The 26417-nt window shown below is 36.7% G+C and overlaps 1 protein-coding gene across 2 annotated transcripts; it reads right to left on the reverse strand.

Moving 5' to 3' along the window:
• Positions 1–715: 715 nt before the first annotated feature.
• LOC129004039 (bromodomain-containing protein 4-like) lies at positions 716–20954 on the reverse strand. Of its 2 annotated transcripts, none has more exons than XM_054432412.1 (13): positions 20468–20954; positions 16747–16850; positions 15840–15926; positions 14146–15222; positions 9425–9488; positions 8600–8781; positions 6027–6368; positions 4770–4897; positions 4229–4334; positions 3101–3243; positions 2327–2487; positions 1368–1497; positions 716–812 (listed from the first exon to the last, which is right to left on the reverse strand). In XM_054432412.1, the coding sequence occupies exons 1-13, from the start codon at positions 20725–20727 to the stop codon at positions 786–788; spliced, it is 2811 nt and encodes a 936-aa protein (XP_054288387.1). In that variant the 5' UTR covers positions 20728–20954; the 3' UTR covers positions 716–785. The 2 variants fall into 2 exon arrangements, with proteins under 2 accessions (XP_054288387.1, XP_054288388.1); XM_054432413.1 differs by having other exon boundaries at positions 8600–8772; positions 20468–20952.
• Between the last annotated feature and the right edge of the window lie 5463 nt (positions 20955–26417).

The following is a 26417-nucleotide window of genomic DNA, read 5'->3' on the forward strand; positions in this document are numbered from 1 at the left end:
ACAATCGCAGTTACTCCCATGAGTAGGGTAACATGTTTTGTACACGCTTAAGGCAAGCTCTGCCCTTTGCTAAAACCTTTGCAACTAGTATGGGGACCACATAAGTTTGCAGTTGAGGGAGGAGCCTATTTACCATATGGTTTTGAATGAACCAATGAGAACCGTGCGGTGTTGCCAAATCTAATAATACCAGCTGATTGGAAAATATTACTCAGTATATTTTAATTAGTGTTGTCAACGGGCGATGTGGCAACGTCGCACTAGCCTTGTCTTGTGATTGCCACCAACTGCAAACTTACGTGGTCCCGACTGTAGTTTAGGAATTTTCTTTGAATATGACCTCAAAAAAAAAAAAAAAAAAACTAACTTTCATTGAATTAAGATATGATTTTTGTTTGTTTTTAGTTGTTTATTAAGTTTGGCAATAAGTTGTTTATTATTTGGTTTACATAAATAATCTTCTGTATGTATCAAATTACAGTCTAGTCTCAATGCTAACGGGTAATAAAAGTTATATTGTAGTCAAAATTGGCACAAATGTTTATTCTGAGAGTTTGATTAAATGCCAATAGCCTTGATAGCAAACTAACAGTGTGAGCTTGAAAATTTGTTTAGCCGTGTTCTGATCCTCTGTTTTCTAAAACTGCTTCAGTTTCAGTCCAAAAAGCCTGAACTCGTAAAAAATCCAAGTTTGGCAGTTAAAAATAAGATTCCATTAAAACAGAAATCATAGTGGTTTTATTTACAAATGAAAGCCTACATTAAATGTGATAAAGCTGCAGCGTCTAGTAGTACGGCCTTCTTGGGTTATTCTGTAACATAAATTCAGATATTAATGCCCAACCTGCCTTAATGCCATTAATGCCTTTTTTTGGTAAAGATGGCGTAAGGCCAGGGTTTTAAGGATTTTATGGTGGACACGTTTAACAGCAGGATTACCTTCCTGATGAAAATGAATACAGTAGTAGTCAGTAAAGTCTTTCTTGTGCAAAAAAAGACTAATATTAAAGAAGGACCTAGTAGGCATACAATTTCTAAGTGTTATGTGTTTATTTGTTAATTTTCATCTGACTTATTATGTTAAAAATTTAAAAAAATTGATTTATCAAAGATAGTAAGGAGGAACTAAGATGATTTAGGTTTTCAGAAAATACAAAATTATTGATTAAAATTTGAAACAAAAAATTTAAAATTATACTAAGAATTCAGGTTACTGAAGCGAGTTAAATATATGAGATTTCAGATTTGTATGGTAACAACACCTAGTATAACAAATCTAACATATCCTAACAATTTAGATGTATATTTATCATGTGAAATAAGTTTAACCACGATTCCTTTTAAAAGATATAAGGGGTTTCATTTACCATAGGATTGGGCCTGAAGCGGTAAGCGAGCATCATGCGTTTGCGGTAAGCATCATACTCATCATCTTCAGCATATACATCATCTGGCCTCTCCATGCCTAGACCCTGGCCTTCCATTCTCATACAGGCTCTGAAACAACCCATTAGTGATAAGTAAGTAATCAGATTGCCTATGATGTTGTTGGGGCAACAGATTAAGGTGGGAAGTGAGAGCTTCCTTTGGTTTCATTGTGATTATTGTAACTGGTTGAAAGTGTATTGTGAAAAAAACATATTTATAGACAGGGAAAGTAGAGATTGCAAGAGCAGTCTGTATGCCACTTGCAGTCTGTTTTTCTTTACACAGTAAGTATTACCAGTAAGAGACAAGGAAAGTTGTTGAGCCAGTCTAGTTTGAAGTCCCGAATTGACAATGAATTGATTTAACTTGTGCTGAGCATGTCCGATTATGATGAAAAATTTGGCTTGTCCAACAATCTTTGAATTGCATTTTTATGTTTTTGTTAGTCAAAATTGTCATTACGACATACTTTTCACAATAGTTTGTCATTTTGAAAAAAATCCAAAACAATTTTTTTTTAACATAGCAATTGTCTGAAAGATTTTTAAAAAAATTTATCACTTCTATGAACTATCGATTCTGGCCATTCTGCTTTGGTGACAACAAGTTAACGTTTTGACAGGGAAGGTTTGGCTACCAATGGTTGTGACTGCCAACATGACCCTACTTATCTTGTTTGAATTTTCTTGTTGCTAGCTAATACTTACTGCTGAAATTAAAGTAGCCTAACTCTGATACTAGGTAAGTATGCAGCTAGTAGCCTACAACACGAAAGTAATTCCGCTTGCCTTGTCTCTAAGCCGCTTAAGTAGCTAGAACCAGGAGCAATAATACAATCTAAGATACTTCATGAAACATATACATGTGGACAACTCAGTGAGTTGATGAGTGTACTGACTTGTTAACTGGGTCTGTGATTCCTCCCCCCTCGGGTCCCAGCCCCTGACCCTCGGTCCACCCGAGCTTCTGCAGCATCTGGAATCCGATGTTGTCCTCCTGCAGCTTGAACTCCTTGTAATCCGACAGATCCGGCTCACGGCCTTGCTTCAACGCCTCGTACTGCAATAGTACATTGTTTTATTAATGTTACTGTGTTAGAATTGTGTAGGTAGTGAAATAACGTTCCAGGACCTCTTTTCTCTTTACAGTAAATTTAATAAGCTTTAAATTATTAGAAACAAATACTTCAACTACTGGATACTACCTATTGTTTTTTTTTTTAGTAAGCCCAGTCTCATCCAATTAAATGGGACCTAGAAGATAAGTTTTTAATTAACTCTTTGACTGAATCCGGATTTGTAAATCTGTCTTTTAAATAGATACCATATTATAGTAGACTCTCTCTTAATTGAACCTGGTCCAATCAGCTTTTCCAGGGCAAAAATGGAGGTAGATTTTATCTGCCATAAATTTTCAAATGGTTGATTAAAAATAAACTTTTCTTGGAATCTAAAAACTTTTGTTTCCATCATTATCACAGTAATAATGTGGAAATTTGTCCATGGAAGTACAGTTTTGTTATTCAAAGTATAAAAACCCACTGACGTTTTATTTTTTTACATAGTTGCACATTTTAACATACCTAAGGCTCGGTCCCCTGAGGATAGTGGGTGTATTGTAGCTGAGTTTTACTATACACGCTAAAATGAATCATGTTAAACCTATCAGTCACCTTCTCCATGAATCTGGCCAGTTCGTCAGGAGGTAGGAAGTCCCCGATGTGATGTTTGCCCTTTGCAGCTTCTGTCAGTTCATCGGCCCATCTCTGTGTGGCCTCCATCTCTAAACTACGCAGCTTGTGCTCCCACGTCCCACCTGGTCATTGTAATTTATTAGGAAATTCCCTTTAAAAAACCTTTGAACTGATATCACCTATCTAGCTCTAGCCAAAGAACATATTTGGATGAGACACAACATCACGATTCAAAGTCCATGACAAAATCTACAATTCCAACTTTTCTTTGTCATAAGTTGGTTACTAAAACCCATTCTTCACAACTATGTGGGAAAATAAAAGATAAGTTCTTTTAAGCTTTTTGTTAGAGAAAATGTAGATTTTTATAGGTTCAATCAATGTTTAAATTTAAATCAACTTAGAAAAAGTAGTAACAGCACCATTTAATTGAGTTTAGCTTAAATAAACAATCTATTAGATTTAATTTTAATAAGCTAACCGTTAAACATTTTCTTAAATTTAAAATATGCCAAATACTGCTACACATTATTATTTTTGTATGTAAAACTTCCAAATTGGAAGACGTTGAGACGTTGAGTATGGTTAGTTTATTTCAGGAAATTTTTTATTCTTTTTATTTGCCAAACAGTTTTTCTTCCTTAGTGAGGATTCAGCTTCTCTTTTTCACTCCAATTGTTTTCTCTCCGACTTAGACTTTAACTGTGGCTCAACTTACATTTAAATTTAATTGCTGCTTTGTTTCTAACTAAGACTTGTAATAGCCAGGAACATTTATTGCCCAATGATAAAGGACAGCTGGGTCCAGTCTTGAACCATCAAGAAGCTACTGGTTGACTTATCTAAGGATTGAACCGGCAATCTCTTGATACAAGAAGAGCACAACAACAATAAAAACCCAATCGTCATGGCAAGCTGGGTCCAGCTACATCTATATCTATGTTGAAATATTTTTGAACTAAAAGGTTTTTTTGGTACCTGCATTTGTTGTTGACTCGATTTTAGTCCAAAAATGTGTCCAACTACTTTTCTCTCTTTCTTCTTCAGGTTCTTCTGAGTTTCCATTGACAGAACCGATACGATTTTACGAGTGTGAATGTCACTTACCTTCTGTCTCCTCGTCACTGTCGTACTCGTACTTGTTCCTGCCAGCAGCCTGAAGTCTCTGTAACTCTTCCCTCTTGTGAAGCATGTCCTGGTACAGTAGGTTTATCTGCAACAAAACTTATAGATAAATCTTGATAAACTTGCAAATGTCATAAACTACCTGATAGATTGTAACAGTGTGTCCTCTCTCGCTTTTATACATCACCAGCTTTCTAATACATACAATTATAAAGTTAGTGAACAAAACGAGGCTTTAGTGTAGTTTGAAATATTTTTTACTTTTACAGACATCATTTTCAACCAGAATTTATGGTATAAAATAATTGCCAGTTTTTCTCAAATAGATTGGTGCAATTGGCAGCTTTTTCCAACAATCTAGGTTTATTACTTGAATGGTTTCCTGAATATGTACCGCAAACCATCTTGGAGCAAGACGCTGGCCTTGGCCCTACAAGAGGATATCACTAAAAAACCTGAAATATGATAGAGTTTTAAATGATTATGTCGCAGTAAATAATGATGTTTACAGGTTAAGACATACCTTGAAGTGATCTTCCGCCTTTTTCCACTCGGCATCAGTGAGGTTGGTTCGCCCAAAAGCCTTCATTGCGTACGCAACTAATGCAGGATCAGTCCGAGTGACTTTGCTGATCATAGCTCCTGACATTCCTAACACAAAACAAACCAGCAAAATACATTGTGTTCATTACAATAATTTGATAAAAAGTTAATTATAAAAATATGAGAAGTAATATTTTTTTCAATTTGAACCATGAACAAACCCCACACACGGGCTTCAAGAGTCCTTGGAGGCTAGTGGCCATCTTGGATTATTTCAAATAGCTGTTGAAGGGTTATTGTACCAAGGTATTACCAAGGTGATTGTAACTTAAATACCTAGTGCACTGTGAGATCAGAAATTGTCTTTGTAGTTTTGTATTCTTTTCCAAAGGAGTCCATGGAGGCTAAAAGCCATCTTGGATTTGCCCGCCATAAGAGCAATGCTAATTTTGTTCATTTATTGATTTTATACTAAGCTACAATTATTTTACTTAAAAATACACTTTATTAGTTTCCTTGTAGCAGCAAACCTAGGTACTTGTTAAACTTAATATTATTTAAGTAGATTAATTGAAAATCATTTCGGGCAAATGGAAATTTACTTGGAGTGCAGGTTTGTTGCGGCGGGGGTATTGTTAATTTCAAACAGCCGCTGAAGAGTTATTTTATTTACAACCACAAAATATTTGATCGAGTACCAAAGTGATTGTAATGCAAAATAGCTAGTGCTCTGTGAGATCAGAAATTGTCTTTGTATTGTTTTCCAAGGGAGTCCATGGAGGCTAACGGCCATCTTGGATTTGCCCGCCATAAGAGCAAGGCTGATTTTGTTCATTTCAAACAGCCATGAAAAGTTATTCAATTTACAACCTCAAAATATTTGTTCAGATACCAAAGTGATTGTAATTTAAATATCTAGTGCACTGTGAGATTAGAAATTTTCTTCCTACTTTATTAATTTTTTTATGAGCCATAACGCCAAGGCTCCAAGTACTCTCAAGGCCTGGACTTGGAATAAATCAACCAAAGCAAAGGTTGGAAAGGTGCAGAACAAGAATTAATTGTACTGATAGATAGTAAGAGGAGGTCTGAGGACACAAACTTACATCCCTGTCTCGGTTTACAGTCTACTGCACTACTAATTGAGCCACTGACTCACCTCAATTATCACTTATATTTAATTTCATACAAAAATTAATTGATGGTAAATTGGAATCTATTTATTCATAAAACTCACCAGGAACGTTGACAGTAGGGACGGATGGAGGAATTGGAGGCACAACTCCGCCTAGCACCTTGGGCATAGCCATACCCACGGGCGGGACAACAGGTGGCCTGGGTACTACGGGTGGCCCGGACATACTCATGGGTGGCATACCCATTGGTGGCATACCCATGGGTGGCATACCCACTGGCGGACCTACAGGTGGCCTAGGTGGCATGCTGGGTAATACAGGTGGCATTCCAGGTGGTATGGCTGACATCATAGGTGGCACTTCCATCTTCTCATCACTTGAAGCCCACCGGCTTCGGCGTTTCTTCCTCGGTGGTGCATCTTCTGATTTGATTGCAGTTGAATCTAATAAAAGGCAAAGATACATATGTTTGTAAAATGAAAAACAAATGCTTTGTTGAAACATTTACATTTAGAGAAAATCATTAATGGTTTTGTTTGCCCTGATAATTAAAAAAAATAGTTTAGGTGCACAACAGGAATTAGATACAGGGGGGTGAGGGCTTTTTAGTAAGTTAATTTCTAAAAACGTGTAACCAGCACGGCGAGGTGATGGAAGGTAATACTGAGTTCTTGTGAGTGATATATCATTCCCCTGGTTAGCTTGTAAATAGGTAATTGTGCCGCAAATCCTAACATTTTTTCCAACAGCATATTGCTAAAAAGAATCTTTTACCAGACACAGGCCCGTTTTTGACCCTGTCAGCGCCCTAGGCACGTCTAATAGTAGCGCCCCTTTGCAATATATACAGGGTGGCTGAAAAGTAACTTGCACCCCCACTTAACTTTTCAACCATTTGAGATATTTGAAATCGGTTTGCAGCAACTTTCTTAGATATGAGGGGCTACAATAATTATGGTCAATTTTGAAAATGTTGCCCTTAGGGGTAGCGGGGGTAAGAGGCAGCTCAAAATTTTCAAATGACAAGTATAGTCAAGTTTGGTATCATTTTTAGCTGCCATTTTGTTATTAATGGTCCGATTTCTATTTTCTTTATGTTAATTGTTATGTTTCATCAAGACCTACAAAATGATACCAAACTCGACTATACTTGCTATTTGAAAATTTTTAGCTATCCCCTACCCCCGCTACCCCTAAGGGCAAAATTTTCAAAATTGACATAATTATTGTAGCCCGTCATATCTAAGAAGGTTGCCGCAAACCGATTTCAAATATCTCAAATGGTTGAAGTTAAGTGGGGGTGCAAGTTACTTTTCAGCCACCCTGTATATAACAGGGTGTATATCGACCGGGAAATCCGGGAATCATGCGGGAGATCTTTGAACCGTGAATTTTGTATTCCTACCTGGAGTTTTCAATTTACCGTGATCGCTCATGACAACAGTGACGTTTCCGTGATCGCGCATGACAACATCAGTGACGTTTCCGTGACCGCGGGAGACAATAATAAATGTCTACACACGGCCGCGAGGGATGATCAGAATTTTCCGCGATCGCAGAAGACGATGATGGTATCTACTATCTACAGATGAGCCGCAACGGATGATCAGAATATTACCACAATCACGGAAGACGATTGATGTTTACACGACCGCGGGAAACCTCAAGAACTTTGCCGCGATCGTGGAAGACGATGATGATCTCCACAAAACTGCAGGACATTATTAAAATTTTGCCGCAATCGCTGCAGACGATTACCATGGATTCATGACTGCGGGATACGTACGATATCTACAGGACCGCGGGAGATATAATAACTATTTCTACACGGCCACGAGGGATGATCAGAATATTGCCGCGATCACGGAAGACGATGATAATGTCCTCACGACCGCGGGAAAATATCAGAATTTTGCCTCATTTGCGGTAGATGATAATAATCTCCTCACGACTGCGGGATACGTTCTTATATTGCCTCGATCATGGAAGACGATAATTTTATGTCCAAACGACCTGACTGCAGAAAGTAGTAAGAATCTTGCTGCAAACGCGGGAGACGATTACGATGCCTACACGGCCGCGAGTGGTTATCTGAAGTTTACCGCGATATCATGCAAATACTACCACGAATTTTTTTTTAATTTCCAAATTTTTGGCGCCCCCCAAAAAAGCCAATTGCCTCGCGCCCTAGGCACGTGCCTACCGTGCCTATTCGGTAAATCGGCCCTGACCAGACATTTTTCACGTTTTCAACTACTTTTTAATTACACTTGTTAAAACATATATAATACATACAAAAATACTACATACAACGAAATTAAGAGTTTCTCTTGTCAACATTTACCAATACATCTTTACATGTAGCGTGGAGCAAAAATAATGCATTTTAAATAAGAAAGGCAAGTGCCAAGTTAGTGAAAATATGATAAACCAGGATAGTTAATTAAACATCCCTACAAACAAGGCATCAGGTAGAAGGTTTGAATTGTTAAGTAAGTGCTTTAACCTCTATGCATTTACAAGAAATTGCTCTGCATGTATCAAAATGTAAATATTACAATACCATTTGAATAAACTGCTCCACTCTTCTGAGATAATTACTTCCTTACCGATTGGAAGTAATGAACACCAACTATCAACACCATGCAAGCTAGACAATCTGTATTTAAATTACCTTGAGAGTTAGAATCCTCTTGTTTTATTTCTGATTTGATTTCTGAAGATCCATCTCCAAATTCTTGTTTGATTTCTTTTTTGGTTGATGACATACTGAATATATCATACTTTTCCTTAAAGTCCTTTTCGTAAGTCATAAAATCATCTGTATTTTCTTTCTTCACTTGTTGCCTAGAATAACTGTTAATGTTATTTACCTTGATAATGGTTTACATTAAATACTTCCACTACGATGTTTGTTCGGAGTTAGCAATTTTTATTTGGAACCAATTTTTTTTTTCTTGAACTTAATCGTAGTGAAGAATTAAAATACGTAACTTTTTTACATAGCAAACTATAGCTTATGTAGTTAATAAAAAGGATTTAACTAAATTCAATCATCATTAAATACACAAATTTAAATTGTCAGTGACTATGTGATCTAGTTGGTTCCAGTTTAGGGAAGAAAATAAATTAAAGAATAATTATTCAAATGAAAGAATTGCCTAGTTTGTTTTATTTTATTTTATTGTATTGTGAAAGAAATAAAAATCCCGTCCCGTCCCGAACTAAAAATTTAATCCTGTCCATCCCTAGAATCAGGGAAACATCACAACCCCCAATTCCTACAGATAATATCTCATAGATTGGTATAAGTTAAGACATTTTAGAATAAGTTAAAAAAATTGTGAACACTTTTTAATTTCCTTGAGCTTTTGCGTAAATTTGAGAATTGAAAAATCAAGGACTTTTCTGGAATTAGAAATATATGGGAGCTGTAAACACCCTGCCTAGAGCATGTAATTTTGTGTAAGCGTTATCAAAATAACATTACGGTACTCACCAATGACTGGAAGGGTGTCCCAGGCCGGGTCGTAAGTGATCCCCACTGGACAGATCTGCGGGAGCTAAACAACTCAATATCAGACCACTAGCCGCAACATAAAGTAGGTGATGACAATACATAAAACAGAAATCGACCTAAAAATGTTATTAGAATTCATTCCTACTACTGGAACGTCAGTTATTAATAATAATATACTGTTACCTTCTAACGTTCCAAAATGGTGTGGTCATACGACGCGTTTCGTCAACACAGTGACATCATCAGGTGATCCGCTATCGCTTCGTCTTGAACATTAACACAAAACACATATCACGAACACGAACACATAATTTTTACATTTAAGGACCGATCGGTAGCCTATTGTCGTCGCTGTGGCCACAACTCGCGTACGCACATGATTAATTCTGGGCGACGACTGCAGGATGGAGGTTTGTCTGTGGTGTACTTTGCACCATGACGTCATTGCTCTTCTCCAGGTGTATTACGGTGTCGAACAATGCATTTCTTTGAGTGTTAATTTTGTCATTCAGTACGTTGTCTGGTTCACATTGTACTCCTCTATAAATTTCGTAACACTCAAGTGTGGACATTAAATTACTTTTCTTGCACTTATGTAATATTTGCAGATTGTCTGAGATAGAACTGTAATTATGTCCACTTTGTATAAGATGTTCAGCATAGTTCGATTTTTGGTTGACTGTTTTCTTGGGGAGGTGTTCTTTAAAACGGGTTTTGAATGATCTCCCTGTTTGGCCTATATAGTATTTTGGACAGTCATTGCAGTTTAATTTGTATATCCCACTGCTGTCGAATTTGTCACCAATACTTCCTTTTCTGGGGTTAATGAGATTTTCTAGTTTGTTGGAATTTCTGTAAGTAACTGTATAACCATGTTTTTTAAATATATTGTTGGTTTTGTAGTTCAGCCGATTGTTGTATGTTAGTGTGACGAATTTCTTCTTCTCCTTGGGAGTGTTCAGGGCATGGGATTTTTTCTTTTTCTTAATTATCCTGTCAATTATGTTACTATCATAGCCATTATCTTGTGCGATATATTTTATTAAATTTAGTTCCTTGTTGTAGTTTCTGTTGGTCATAGGTATCTGGTTTAGTCTATGTATGAATGAGTTAAAGGCTGCCATTTTATGGGAAACTGGATGGTTGGATGTTGCGTGTATTGTTTGGCTGGACTGGGTTGGCTTATGATAAATGCTGAACTGATGCTTGTTTTCGTTTGTATGTATTGTCAAGTCCAAATAATTTATTTTGTTGTCAGATTCTATTTCGTTTTTGAACTTTATTTTTGGGTGAGCGGCGTTGAGATGTTTGGTGAAAAGGTTGATTTGTCTCTGATTTCCTTTAAACAAACATATGGCATCATCAACGTACCGATGGTAGTATACTATACATTTCCTGTATTTGTTATTCTGGCTCATAATGTGTTTATTCTCAAAATCATTTAAATATATTTCGGCTAGCACACTTGACAATGGTGACCCCATCGCTAGTCCGTCTTGCTGGATGTAGTATTTGTCATTGAATTTAAAGTAGTTTTGTTTAGTTACTATTTTCGCTAGGCTGCACAGCTCGTTAATTTTAGTAACGCTTAGGCTGTTGTTTTCTGTTAATCTAACTCTTAAAATGTCTATGGATTCGTCTACAGGGATGTTTGTATACATATTGTCTACATCTAGAGATAAGACAGTTTGACCTGGAGCGATAGGTATGTCTCTTATCTTTTCTACAAGTTCTAAACTGTTTTTTATGCTGTGACTAGGATTGAGATTGATGTTGTTCCTGATAATTTTGTCGAGTTTCTTGGCAGTTCTGTATGCTGGAGCTGAAGTATAATTAACTAGAGGACGTATGGGTATATTATCTTTGTGTACTTTAGGTAGGCCCCGTAAGTTTGGTGCGTAGGGTTTTATTGTTTTTAAATTTCTTTTTTCACCATCATTTAATAGCTCCTTTGTTTGATTTAGACAGTCATTAACTTCTTTGAGAAACTGTAAGGTAGGATCTTTCTTTTGCTCCTGAATGTTATTGGACTCAATGAACTCTAGAACTTTGTTATCGTAATCTTGATTGTACAGGATTACTGATGTATTACCCTTATCAGCTTTGGTAATGATGGCCTTATTTTCAGTTAATTTTTCTCTGATTGATTTTAGCGCCTCTTTATCTCGCCTTGCATCTGGATTAGGTTTTTTAACGTAACTCTGGGTGTTAGGGAGCGTTCGGACGATCTTGTCATTGATTAGGGTTCTAATAGTGTTCTGATCTGCACTTGGGATGCTCTGAATGGCCGTCTCAGTGTTAATTATTTCATTGACTAGGGTTTTGCTAGTTTGATTTTGTGGCTATGATAGTAACATAATTGACAGGATAATTAAGAAAAAGAAAAAATCATTCTTTCTTTCTTCATATATCATTATCAATCATTCTTCTTCTTGCTTATAATTAAGAAAAAAATCATTCATATTCATGGCTATGATAGTAACATAATTGACAGGATAATTAAGAAAAAGAAAAAATCCCATGCCCTGAACACTCCCAAGGAGAAGAAGAAATTCGTCACACTAACATACAACAATCGGCTGAACTACAAAACCAACAATATATTTAAAAAACATGGTTATACAGTTACTTACAGAAATTCCAACAAACTAGAAAATCTCATTAACCCCAGAAAAGGAAGTACTGGTGACAAATTCGACAGCAGTGGGATATACAAATTAAACTGCAATGACTGTCCAAAATACTATATAGGCCAAACAGGGAGATCATTCAAAACCCGTTTTAAAGAACACCTCCCCAAGAAAACAGTCAACCAAAAATCGAACTATGCTGAACATCTTATACAAAGTGGACATAATTACAGTTCTATCTCAGACAATCTGCAAATATTACATAAGTGCAAGAAAAGTAATTTAATGTCCACACTTGAGTGTTACGAAATTTATAGAGGAGTACAATGTGAACCAGACAACGTACTGAATGACAAAATTAACACTCAAAGAAATGCATTGTTCGACACCGTAATACACCTGGAGAAGAGCAATGACGTCATGGTGCAAAGTACACCACAGACAAACCTCCATCCTGCAGTCGTCGCCCAGAATTAATCATGTGCGTACGCGAGTTGTGGCCACAGCGACGACAATAGGCTACCGATCGGTCCTTAAATGTAAAAATTATGTGTTCGTGTTCGTGATATGTGTTTTGTGTTAATGTTCAAGACGAAGCGATAGCGGATCACCTGATGATGTCACTGTGTTGACGAAACGCGTCGTATGACCACACCATTTTGGAACGTTAGAAGGTAACAGTATATTATTATTAAAAATGTTATTACAGAAAATTAACATCCTACCTGACTTAACCCTTGGAGCTCCTATTGCACATATCGGAGCAAGAGTAACCACAAACTTAAACTTACAAACTATCTATGTCATTATTATTTGGCAAAATGTATGAAAGTTATACTTGACGTGTGCTGAGATCTGGGAGTAAAGTTTAAAACTACAAAACGTGTGTTTATGGTTGACCAGTATTGGATCTCTCTCTCGTGGTGGACTCTTAAATCTGATCATAGACAAAAGAGTTAAATATAGACTGACAGCAGTGCTGCAGTTAGCATATATTCTGGCCCTAGGAGTGCCATTTAGTTTTGGCTCACTGCAGCGTGAGCACTACAAATGTTGCCATGACAAGTTGGTAGTTTGAGCCAGTGTTGCCAACTTCTGGATAATTCCCCGGCATCTGAGTAGGAGTTTGTTCCTTTAATTTTCTGTTTTTTTTTATTTCCTGGGATATTCCAAAAAAATTGGCTGTCCGTTAAAATGGCGGATCTCAAAATTTTGTACTTAACCCGCATTGAAAAGTGTGATACGTTGGTAGGGTTTGGTTTGCAGGAGTGGTATGCTGGTGGCAGACGGTGAATCGACAACAGCAGAGTCTACGAACACTGAACATCGCGGAACCTTCCTTTGTCAGTCTATATTTATTTCTTTTGTCTATGGTCTGATCAATGACCAACCATATAAGGTACGTCATTTCTCTGGTCAAAAGACAGCACTGGAGATAGTGAATTTAAACTCCGAAGTCAAGGTCACGGTCATCTAGTGTGCATCTCATGAGTCAACCTGTCTGTTACAATGAATGGCTGGAAAAGCTTAAGTTACCTAAAATAAACAGTAGACAACTCAGATGGAATGAGTGAATTATTTGAAAGAGACATGTTTTTGATTAACTTTATTGTGTATGGTCAGCCAAAAAACCATTTTTAACTATGTTTTGTCTTCATAATATGAGAGAAAATTGATAAAAATATAGGCTACATTGTTAAATAATTGAAAAGTCCCTGGAGCTCAAGAGTTCATATTCAACCGAAAAGTCCCTGGAGCTCAAAGAGTTAATATTCAACCAAACTTGGATATTATTTCCATCCAATCTACGAAACCATTCACAGTTGTTCACAGGCCACCAATAGTAGCCTTACTATTGGTATAAAACAATATGGTCACCAAACAACTGCATCAAGCTAAAGTAATTCAGTTCATTAAGATTCTGACTTATGCATTTTACACTTTTAAGCTATTGTTGTGTAACAAGATTTTAAATGCTGGTGCTGGCAAGGCATTGAATAGGCCTGCAACTAAGTAGTGTAATATTTAAAATTTTAATCATAGCTTAATCCACTACATACTGTGGCTGACCTGGCTCTCTGTTATTTTCGGGGGGAAACTGGGTCTGAGTATCTTCAATGATGATATAGCTTCTATCCCCGCGAGAAGTGTCTTCAGCAGCCGGCTGCGACTCTTGTCTCTCCGAGTCCAATCCAGACATCGAGTCCACCCTGTTGTACATTTCAGCATCCGATTCCTTGTTAGAGTAGGAGCCAGATTTTATGTCATATTCCGAGTCGGAATCTGAGTGTCTGTCACTAGTGGGGCAGTAACTTTTCTTCTCACTCCTCTCTTCCTCGTCCGAAGAATAAGCTTCATTTTTAAAAAGATTGTTGACTTTACGATCGACAGTGTCTTCATCCACCTCAGGTGATTTATCCTTGGGTTTCTCTTCCTCTGGAGGTGGTGGTGGTGGCGGGGGCGGTGGGACAGTAAGAAACGCCGGGGGTCGTTGTATCGGGGGAGGGATGTTCTGCGGCCGAAGAGGCATCGGGGGAGGAATCGAGTGAGGGGTAAGAGGGGAGGGCGGAGGAATGGAGTGTGGCACCATCGGAGACGGTGGGGGGATAGAATGTGGCATGAGTGGGGACGGCGGAGGTATAGCGTAAGGCTGTAGCGGGGACGGAGAGGGTATAGACCCAGGGTTTAGGGGCGCAGGAGGTGGTATAGATGATGGAGCCATAGGAGGGGGTAGCATCATATGCATGGGGTTAAACTGAGGTGGTGGGTTGAACATGGGTGTCTGGAACATCATGGGCATAGGCTGATGTTGTGACACTTGTTGAGGCATGGTGGGCTGAGGCATTGGAGGTTGATGAGACATCATTAGCTGCTGAGGCATAGTCGTTAGCTGTGGCATTGCAGGTTGCTGAGACATTGTTGTCAGCTGCGGCATTGTCGTCTGCAGAGGTAATGTCGTCTGCTGAGGTAGTATCGTCTGCTGTGTCAATGTCGACTCCTGTGGCAATGTCGTCTGCTGTGGCAAAGTCGTCTGCTGAGGTATTGTAGGTTGTGGTTGCATAACATTAACACTTGAACTCCTATCTGGGCTGGACCAACGTCTCTCTTTCTTTTTTTCTTGGTCCTCGCTGATTTGATTTTCAGAATCTATGAAGAACAAAAAAAATACTTGTGTAATCATATTTATAAACTTAACTCCAGTGTGATATTGCAACAATCAAAAACCAAATCTGTTAAGCTACCAGCTTTGAAAATATGCAAATTTCCTTTAGTACTATAAATGTAAAGCCTTAGTTTTTGCAACTATAAGTCTGTGATGTGGGAGATTGGAACGGTAATTTTGTAACAGACTAGTTTTTTTATTTTTCATTATGCTTTAAATCTAGGTATATTTTTCCTTTTTTACACTCAGGGCTTAAGTTATACTGAGTTGCAGCGATCTGAGACCTTCACTTTAGAGATCATATTTTGACTTCAGCTTTAAAAAGAACCTTTCTTAGCTGATTCTTTTGTGTGTTGAACTACTGGCCTACGAGATGTTGTAGTACTAGAGAACAAATTGTCATTGGGAGGGAGAGAATTAAAGGAACGGCAAACAATACCATTTCTCAAATTTAAGTTCCAGTATCATAGCTAAATTTATAAATGAAAGCTCATGTGTAATACCTAAGTCTGAAAGGACTTCCATAACAAAGTAGTTATTAATGAGTTCTCTTGAAATAGGCTAATAACATAGAACAACGATACAAATATCAATGGCTTACCTTTAGGCTCCTCTTTTTTCTCATCATTTCCATCATTTACACTATTGGAACTGTTTTTAGTTTCTGGACTTTTCTTTTTTACTTCCACTGAAATATAACATACAAAAATAAATACTTAACTTATTTAGTTAAACGATTATGTTGTACAAAAATGATTTATTAATTTAATGACATAAGAATAAGATTTAAGAATAATCTTATTCTGGCTAAGAATAATCTTATTCTGGCTAAGAATAATCTTAGAATGGCACACATACATTTTGATGTAACCTAGCCTATTTTATTCCTTGTTAGGAAAAAATAAAATTAACTTGCGCTTAAACTAATTAGCTTTTAAGTTGGCTACTAAATAAATGTATAGGGTAACACCAACAACTAATTGGAAGTAAAATTGTATATGGGCATTAGTGTTAACTTGAATTTAGTATCATGTTTCATGACTGAGTTAAGGTTATTTTAAAAATATTTTAAAGATTATTAAAACAATTTCTTTTAGCCATACCCAATTTTTATTTTACATAGGGCAAAGCTACTGTTTACGTAGGCATAAGACTTAGGCTATATTTCTTACCTTGAAATATGTTTTCATTAACTTTGTTCTACTATAGGCCTACAGCCCTGTTTTAATTTTGAAATATGTTGTATTTTGTGGAATTGAATTTACATTAGGATCAAGCTTTTGTCTGAATTGTTATTAGAGCAGGTAGGTAAGCCCTCAGTAATGTGCTAGAAAATAAAACTACAGAAAAATTGATTGTTAGGGACTCCAATAACTCATGAATTTGCCTGAATCTTTATTCAAGCACTTAAAAAATTGTAATATATGGAACAATACTAGGTCAAAGAGTTTCTATCTAATGAGAGTTATAAGCCCATTGGGCTGAAGAGTTTAAAAGTTCGGACTTACCTTTGATACCAGACAGTTTTTGGAATTGTTCAAAAAAACTTCCATCATTTTTAAATATATTTGCTGGGAGCGTAGGAGCTACAGTTTCAGGAGGCCGTTCTCGCCTGGAAAATTTCAGTCATCTTTAAAATGAACCAACCAACCAAGAAAAGTTTTAGGCTAGGCTATAGCTAAACGGCCAGCAATAGCCTAGATTTTAACATAAGTGGTTTTTCATTTTACGCCCCTTTTGTATAACCACCATTTCCTGGTGTCCACCTATGACTTTGATACTGGCGAGTGTGTGAAAGTCCTTAATCTCGCGACCATTTTGGTATCACACTATGCATTTTGTATTGACCAAAATTAGTTCCTGGTGTACAGGGGTGCCCAGAGGGGGGACAGTGGCACAAATTATTGGGGGGGGGGAATTTTTCACTATTAACACCAATAACATTTTGCTATTCATAATTAAGAAGATTATTTCTAACAATAATTGTAAAGCGCACCTTGTCAGACAATCCTCGACATGTACGGTAGTGTCAAATTTGCTACATGTTTTGGTGGTTCTTTATCGTCAGGCTTACAAAAGGGCCAATTCCCATTCTGGAGGTCTCGTCAGAATATGTTATTAACATTTAACACAAAACTTATAACGGTTACAGATAGGCCTATCAATTCACACGTTTACATTGCCGCGGACAGGACTGGAAGCAAACTGAATCAGGAGGTTATCACAGACCGACGTTGACTCTGGATTGTCGTCTGCATTATCAACAGCTGAAATTGGACTATTGTAGTGACAGAGAAGAGAGTTTAAAATATAATGGTAATTATAATTGAGTTTTTTTTTTCATTTAAAATTATGTGTTGTCCCTAGTTTTTATGTATTTATATATTTTCAACTCTTCCAAAGTAGCCTATTTAATAAATTTCCTTTCCCGCAGTAATGTAGAATGTCGAGACTATAATTTATATCCAGCATCATGGTTATTGTAAATAGTTTTGAATTAAAAACTCAATTGAATCCCATTATATTTTCAACACTCTCCACCGTTACTAAAATAGTCCAATAACAGCTGTTGACAACGCAGGCAACAATCCAGAGTACCCGTTGGTCCGTCAAAACCTGAATCAATCTATTCCCAGTCCTGCCCGAACCAATGTACACACGTGAATTGATAATACTTCTGTAAATCTCTGTGATCTGTAATTGTTACGAGTTTTTGTGTTAAATGTTTGTAACTTATTCTGACGACACCTCCAGAAGTGGACCCTTTTGTAAGCCTGACCTGAGGATGGTGAATTTAAAGAACTGCCAAAACATATGAAGTAAAATTCGACACTACCATGTGACATGTTAAGGATTGTCTGACAAGATGCGTTTAACTATTAGGCCTATTTAGTCAAAAAACACAATCCTGGGGCTATCAAAATGAATTAGGTAGCCTACCTATAAGATTACTTCGTCGCAAAAACATTTTGTGCTGGTGGTAAAACTAAGGTATTGTGGATATTTTGCCCAGCGATTTTTGTAGAAGGCAGCCTGGGAGTGGCAAGCAATCCCTTCTAGTCTGCACTATTTCGTGACTCTAGTTTCAAAATACAGGGTGGCTGAAAAGTAACTTACCATCCCCTTAACTTTTCAACCATTTGAGATATTTGAAATCTGTTTGCGGCAACCTTCTTCCTATGAGGGGCTACAATAATTATGGTCAATTTTGAAAATTTTGCCCTTAGGGGTAGTGTGGGTAGGGGGTACCTAGCTCAAAATATTCAAATGACAAGTAAGTTAGGCTATAGTCGAGTTTGGTATCATTTTACAGGTCTTGACAAAACATAAAAATTGACATAAAGAAAAAATCGGTCCACTAATACCAGTAACAAAATGGCGCCATAAAACGTTTCAAATCCAAATAACCATGAGGGTGGCTGAAAATTAACCCTTCAACTTTTTAGGCCTATTTGAGATAAGTTATTTGAAATCGGTCTGCGGCAACCTTTTTGGATTTGAAGGTACCTACATGCTTGGCGAAATGCGTTCGTTTTCCTACTACCCCATAGAAAATCTTTGTTTAGGCCCTACGTCGTAACGATGGCGGCAACAAATGCCAGTTCGCAAATTATGAACACAAGGCACCTACAAAAATTAGGCCTAACTTATTTATGGTCAGATTTAAAAATGTTGCCCTTAGCACAAAATAAGGTACAGTAGCCTAAGGAGGGTACTGGTAAGGGGTACACCGGTACCGTAGCTCAAAATTTTAAAATAGCAAGTATAGTCGAGTTTGGTACGGTAGGCCTAGCCTACCTATCATTTTACAGGTCTGGACGAAATATAACAATTAACATGGAGAAAATAGAAATCGGACCATTAATAACAAAATGGCAGCTAAAAATGATTAAGACAATTAAAATTAATTTTGTTTTGGTAGCCTAAAAAAACATTTTTGGACCTTTTTACGCGATATGGTCGTTTTCCGCAGAAAAATAATGTAGCCTAGCCTAAGTTAAATTTGAAATCAGGGTTGAATTTCGAGTAACTTGAATGAAAATTGTTTTTAAAAATTCACGTGCAAACCCTAAAATGCATATTTACCTAAGTTACCTATGCAGTTTTGTTTCTAATTTGTGGTAGAGGTTTTGATTTTGAACTAGGCCTCAGTTAGGGTCCGAAGGCCTAAATTAAAATGTATGGTAGGCCTAAGTTTATTTTCTCTAAAAACTAAGTAACTTAATTTTACATTTGACGTACAGTAGCCTACTTAGGCCTAACTTAGGAAGGTCTAACTTAAGATAGGTCTAGCTTCATTTCGTCAATTAAAATACGCAGAGGATACGGGTCCGGACCGGACGTGGATCAGGCGTCCGGCAGTTAAGAATACTGTCATAACCTAACCTAACCAAACTTACTGAGGCTGCACTTTACTTGACGTCCTACACTCATTCGAATGAAAATATCGATCGATATATCGATTAATCGATTGCTTCATTCGATATATCGTTTGGTTAGTTAGGTAAGGTTAACCTAACCTAACTAACCAAACGATATATCGAATGAAACAATCGAATGAAAATATCGAATCGAAAAAAACAATCGAATGAGTGTAGGACGTCAAGTAAAGTGCAGCCCTTACTGAAAATGAAAAAATCGAATGAAGGTTAAATTCTGTTCATAAAATAAAACTATTAGTTAGGCCTAGCCTACCCAAACTTAAATGCCAATTCTAACAAAAGATGTACAGTTAAGAAGAAATGGCATTCAAGGCAAAATCTTTGACAAAAGGTTAAAGTTACCAATGGGATTCGAACCAAGATCCTCTTGCATATCAGCCGAGCACTCTATCCACAACAACACCCTAAAATGCATATTTACCTAAGTTACCTATGCAGTTTTGTTTCTAATTTGTGGTAGAGGTTTTGATTTTGAACTAGGCCTCAGTTAGGGTCCTTAGGGTCAGTTAGGGTGCTTAGGTAAACACCGATGGCTGTAGCCTACATCGTATCGTTGTGGTAATGGCGCTCCAGGCCCCCACAACCCGGTAGCCTAACGTCACTGGCGGACGTCTAATCCACGTCCTGTTACCGGACGCGTATCCTCTTTGATAACAATAAATAACATAGGCCTAGGCCTAGGTAGGCTAAAGTAAGCCATGGCCCATAGGCTACCTAACGTATTAGCCTACTAAGCATAAGAATAGGCCTAAGAAATAAAATAAAGTGTAAGTTAGCCTAAGCTTACCTCTTGGAATAGCTGTAATAACTTCTCTTTGATCTTGATGATTCTGCTGCTTTAATTTTATCTTCATTAAGTTTTTTGAGAGCATCTTCTGTTTCTTTTCTTTTTTTCTCTTCAATGCGTTTTTGAATTTCTTGCTTTTTCTGTTCTATTAATTGTTGCTGGTAACTCATTTGCTCATGTTTCTTCTGGTTAGTAATGATGGTTTCAGTTCTACCCTTGTTGGCAAGAGAACTACCATCAACCCAATTTCTGTGGGCCATTAGGAAAAATAGACGATTAAAAAACTGACAATTAAAAGAGGGCTAGGCCTAGGTCTAGTACTTTTGGAGAAAACCAAGTCAACCTAAACCGAAACACTGAATAATAAAAACCACAAATAAAAACAGTCCAGTCACTACACCAACGATACCAACTTTATTAATAAATACAAATACAAGCAGTAGCAGACATCTCACTCACATCCTATCTAATCTAAATACAAAATAAAATATGAAAACGAAAACTGAACTGAACAGGGATGCCTGCCTAATTGCCATTATTGCCAACGCCAATCTTATTCTTGTTTGTACCTACTCCCTCCCTAGTCTAGTCGGCCTGGCCGGCCTACTCTAGTCTGTCTAGTCCTTCCCTAACGCACAATTTTTATTTCAGCTATGGTTTTTTTATACGGACAAAATGAGAGCATTCTATTGGCTGCGACCACCTCAGCTGCGACAGGGTTGCCAACGCCGTTGCAGTGCGGTGCGGGCACCGGGCAGTGCAGTGGCAATACTGTACATAAACGGTCTTCAGGCTTGTTTCACATATCCGGCTGTCGTTAATCGTCTTCACCCCATTGCCGATTATGGGACCGTTCAGCAGCCCAATACTGTGACTGTTCACATACAACCGGCACCAGTCGTCTGTCGGCCGTCGGGTGCACCAAAAGTACTTTAAGTTGAATTTTTTGTAGTTATTTGTGTTTTACTTTTGGTTATTTTTTAGTTTAGAACTTTATTAATTTAGTTCAAGAGCAGAATTGAATTTAGTCGAATTTTTACTAAGTTTTATTTTTATCAGCATCATCATCATATATATTAAAACGTGAAAGGGTTTTTTTTATTTCACGATCTTGAATCAACTACTTGGCGGATTTTCATGGGTTTTTCTTAAGAAAGATAATTTTGAGAACTAGGGAATGTCGAAGACATATTTTTAGTTTATGGTTTAAGGTTTTTAGAAATTACTTTTTAAAACGCCTAGCAGCTGACGCTAACATTCTAATTTTTTTGGTAATACCACAGACTATAGAGTAAACAAGGCAAACATGTGGTTTGGATTTCACTATAAACTGTAGGTCCCTTATTTGCAGGTCCGTGAAGTTAGCGTACCCATATTAGCGTATCCACTTTTGATCATACCAATCGTTAGTTCATCGTTAGTTCTCGATAGTTCCCAATTTTTTTCGTTAGTTCTCAAAAAATAAAAAAGTTATAGCCGATTATAAGTGGGTACGCTAACTTCACCCTACCGGGTTCTAGCACGCGCCGTTTTCTGAGGAGAAATGTTTACATCTATATATCAATCGTTAGTTCTTCGTTAGTCCTCAATAGTTCCCAAATTTTTTCGTTAGTTCTCAAAAAATAAAAAAGTTATGAGGCATACAAAGTGGGTACGCTAACTTCACAATTGTACAATTACCAGCGGGAACAGTTTTTTTTACTATAAATGCCTATATCTATATACCAATTGTTAGTTCTTCGTTAGTTCTCGATAGTTCTCCAATATTTACGTTAGTTCTCAAAAAATAAAAAAGATTACGAAGCATAAAAAGTGGGTACGCCAACTTCACAATTATAGAATTTCAAGCGGGCACAGTTTTTTTACTATAAATGCCTATATCTATATACCAATCGTTAGTTCTTCGTTAGTTCTCGATAGTTCTCCAATATTTACGTTAGTTCTCGAAAAATAAAAAAGTTAAGAGGCATACAAAGTGGGTACGCCAACTTCACAATTATAGAATTTCCAGCGGGCACAGTTTTTTTTACTATAAATACCTATATCTATATACCAATCGTTAGTTCTTCGTTAGTTCTCGATAGTTCCCAAATTTTTTTGTTAGTTCTCAAAAAATTAAAAAGTTACGAGGCATACAAAGTGGGTACACTAACTTCACAACTATACAATTTCCAGCGGGCACCGTTTTCTGACTATAAATGCTTATATCTATACACCAATCGTTAGTTCTTCGTTAGTTCTCGATAGTTCTCAAAACCTTACACTCAACTATTCTTTCAAACATTCACAGCATCGTTCTCAAACAGTTTATAAATACGTTCAAAATTAAATGTTGTGTTAAATTATTAATATATACCGAGAATAAATATTTTTATCTCATGTTAAATTAGTTATAATAAAATAATTAATTAAAATTTAGTTTAATGATTTGCAAAAAGGGGGTTTTATTCAGGTTCCATGCCTATAGCCGGCTCCAGACTGTACCCACGCCAAGTACACAACAGCAACTCGCCAAATCGCGAGTAGTAGGTATGACAGCAAATGCTCGTGCTCGTGTTTTCCGTTCATTGCCGATATTTTTGCTAGATAAGAGTGATTTTCAGATTTTCAACTTTTCCTAAGCCATGTCAAACGCCATTTGAAGTTCTTCCGTCAACAAAATAAGCTGTCTCCAGACATGCGCCACTCCCAAAGCACGACATATTTGCCCTTCGGCGATCTAAATGTCTTGTTATTTGCCGATTAACGAGTAAAACGTGTACACACGTGTGTTGTTTGCCCAGCAGATGTTCGTTACGGGAATGGCAAAAATATACGTTCACTTTGATATGTGCAAAAATACCGGCAATGAACGGAAAACACGAGCATTTGCTGTCATACTACTCGCGATTCGCAATTCTATAATTATGAAGTTGGCATAACCACTTTCTATGCCTTGTAACTTTTTAATTTTTGAGAACTAACGTAAATATTGGAGAACTATCGAGAACTAACGAAGAACTAACGATTGGTATATAGATATAGGCATTTATAGTAAAAAAACTGTGCCCGCTGGAAATTGTATAATTGTGAAGTTAGCGTACCCACTTTGTATGCCTCGTAACTTTTTTATTTTTTGAGAACTAACGTAAATATTGGAGAACTATCGAGAACTAACGAAGAACTAACGATTGGTATATATATATAGGCATTTATAGTAAAAAAAACTGTGCCCGCTGGAAATTCTATAATTGTGAAGTTGGCGTACCCACTTTTTATGCTTCGTAACTTTTTTATATTTTGAGAACTAACGTAAATATTGGAGAACTAACGAAGAACTACCGATTGGTGTATATATATAAGCATTAATAGTCAGAAAACGGTGCCCGCTGGAAATTGTATAGTTGTGAAGTTAGCGTACCCACTTTGTATGCCTCTTAACTTTTTTATTTTTTGAGAACTAACGTAAATATTGGAGAACTATCGAGAACTAACGAAGAACTAACGCTTAGTATATAGATATAGGTATTTATAGTAAAAAAACTGTGCCCGCTGGAAATTCTATAATTGTGAAGTTGGCGTACCCACTTTGTATGCCTCTAACTTTTTTATTTTTTGAGAACTAACGTAAATATTGGAGAACTATCTAGAACTAACGAAGAACTAACGATTGGTATATAGATATAGGTATTTATAGTAAAAAAACTGTGCCCGCTGGAAATTCTATAATTGTGAAGTTGGTGTACCCACTTTGTATGCCTCTTAACTTTTTTATTTTTTGAGAACTAACGTAAATATTGGAGAACTATCGAGAACTAACGAAGAACTAACGATTGGTATATAGATATAGGCATTTATAGTAAAAAAAACTGTGCCCGCTGGAAATTCTATAATTGTGAAGTTGGCGTACCCACTTTTTATGCTTCGTAACTTTTTTATTTTTTGAGAACTAACGTAAATATTGGAGAACTATCGAGAACTAACGAAGAACTAACGGTTGGTACATAGATATAGGCATTTATAGTAAAAGAACTGTGCCCGCTGGAAATTCTATAATTGTGAAGTTGGCGTACCCACTTTTTATGCTTCGTAACTTTTTATTTTTTGAGAACTAACGTAAATATTGGAGAACTATCGAGAACTAACGAAGAACTAACGATTGGTGTATAGATATAAGCATTTATAGTCAGAAAACGGTACCCGCTGGAAATTGTATAGTTGTGAAGTTAGCGTACCCACTTTGTATGCCTCGTAACTTTTTTATTTTTTGAGAACTAACGTAAATATTGGAGAACTATCGAGAACTAACGAAGAACTAACGATTGGTATATAGATATAGGCATTTATAGTAAAAAAAACTGTTCCCGCTGGAAATTGTACAATTGTGAAGTTAGCGTACCCACTTTGTATGCCTCATAACTTTTTTATTTTTTGAGAACTAACGAAAAAATTTGGGAACTATCGAGGACTAACGAAGAACTAACGATTGATATATAGATGTAAACATTTCTCCTCAGAAAACGGCGCGTTTTAGAACCCGGAAGTGTGAAGTTAGCGTACCCACTTATAATCGGCTATAACTTTTTTATTTTTTGAGAACTAACGAAAAAAGTTGGGAACTATCGAGAACTAACGATGAACTAACGATTGGTATGATCAAAAGTGGATACGCTAATATGGGTACGCCAACTTCACGGACCTCTTATTTGCCATTAGCTGTATGGGCCAGTAATTAACAGCTGTGTCTAAGGAATATGACAGCCTTAGTCACTAACAAGACTACAAGATGCAAAGAAAAATAAAAAGATTCTTTACTTATTTCTTTTGTAAGGAAATATTACTACTTTATTTCCTTACTTAATTGATCATTCCATCAAGTATAAAATCACCTCACACCTCTATGTAATACAATTTAGATATTCCATACAGGTGTGAATATAACAAAAAGTTGCCCCCTGGTGGGGTTTTAATGAATTTAATCAGACTACTGAGGACATACAATTACAGAGCAGTGCGCAGTGGAATTAAAGATGTTAAGTGTGGGCCTTGTAATTAAATACCCCAGAAATCCGATTTATGGACTGTGATAGGTCTGATATGTCCTCCTGTAAGTACTTTCAATGATCTTATAATGTAACACCTCTTAAAATGCAATAAAATGTGAACCAATACTCTGAATGCAAAATGTACTCTTTATTGAAATTCTATTAAATATGTCAATGATTCTGTAATAACGAAATAGTTATACCAAACATTGATTGAACCAATATGTAATTTATGTAATGATAAATAATGACTAATATTGTATTTTATTGCAATTGTTCGGTTAAGCCGATTACCTTGAGAAAAGATCAACACAGGAAACTTAATAAAATTGTTGAAAAATAAACTTTATATATTAATCATTCAAATATTTACAACTGTTACAGGTATCAAATATAATTCAAGTTCGTTTTAATTGACACTTCTATGCAAATAATGGAGAGTATTGATTGTGATTTTGGACCTTCCTTTCCTTTTTAAAAATATTGATAGCAGAGCCTCGGGAACCTAGGTCTGATTTATTTAATCTATTTTTAGGCTATCAGGCTTCCCAAAATAGTGTATTTATTAACAACTGGCCAGCTGTTTTAAATATGCAAAAGGGGCTATTCGTAGTTCTGTGTATAATACACACCTTATTGCTCAGTGGCAAACTGGGCCAAATCGACTACTGAGTCGATTATTTAATTTGTGTTAATAAAATGACTTTTATGGCGTTAATGGAAGCCTATCGGTCTTCCAGTCCCTCGATGTTTATATCCTTCCGCGTTACGTCATGGTTGGATGACTTGTCCATTGCCTGGTGTGGATTTTAAATCTTTTGATTTAAAATCGGCACAAAGATCGCGCCACTCATCCTACACTCATCTCCATTCATACTTAGCTTAAAAATACCTACTTTGAATGGTCGCCATTTCATTAAAAGTAT

The sequence above is a fragment of the Macrosteles quadrilineatus genome, unplaced genomic scaffold (genome assembly GCF_028750875.1).
Source record: "Macrosteles quadrilineatus isolate MER2022 unplaced genomic scaffold, UCM_ALF_1.0 Scaffold_9__3_contigs__length_116548681, whole genome shotgun sequence".
Classification (NCBI taxonomy): Eukaryota; Metazoa; Arthropoda; class Insecta; order Hemiptera; family Cicadellidae; genus Macrosteles; species Macrosteles quadrilineatus.

Bases quoted from the DNA above. Each gene is read 5' to 3' on its own strand.
- LOC129004039 (XM_054432412.1), bottom strand. From the start codon at position 20,727: ATGGCCCACAGAAATTGGGTTGATGGTAGTTCTCTTGCCAACAAGGGT. The intron at 15,223-15,839 runs GTAAGCCATTGA...TGTTCTTCATAG, and splicing joins GAAAAAAGAGGAGCCTAAAG to ATTCTGAAAATCAAATCAGC. The intron at 813-1,367 runs GTAAATGAAACC...TTTATGTTACAG, and splicing joins GCTTCAGGCCCAATCCTATG to AATAACCCAAGAAGGCCGTA.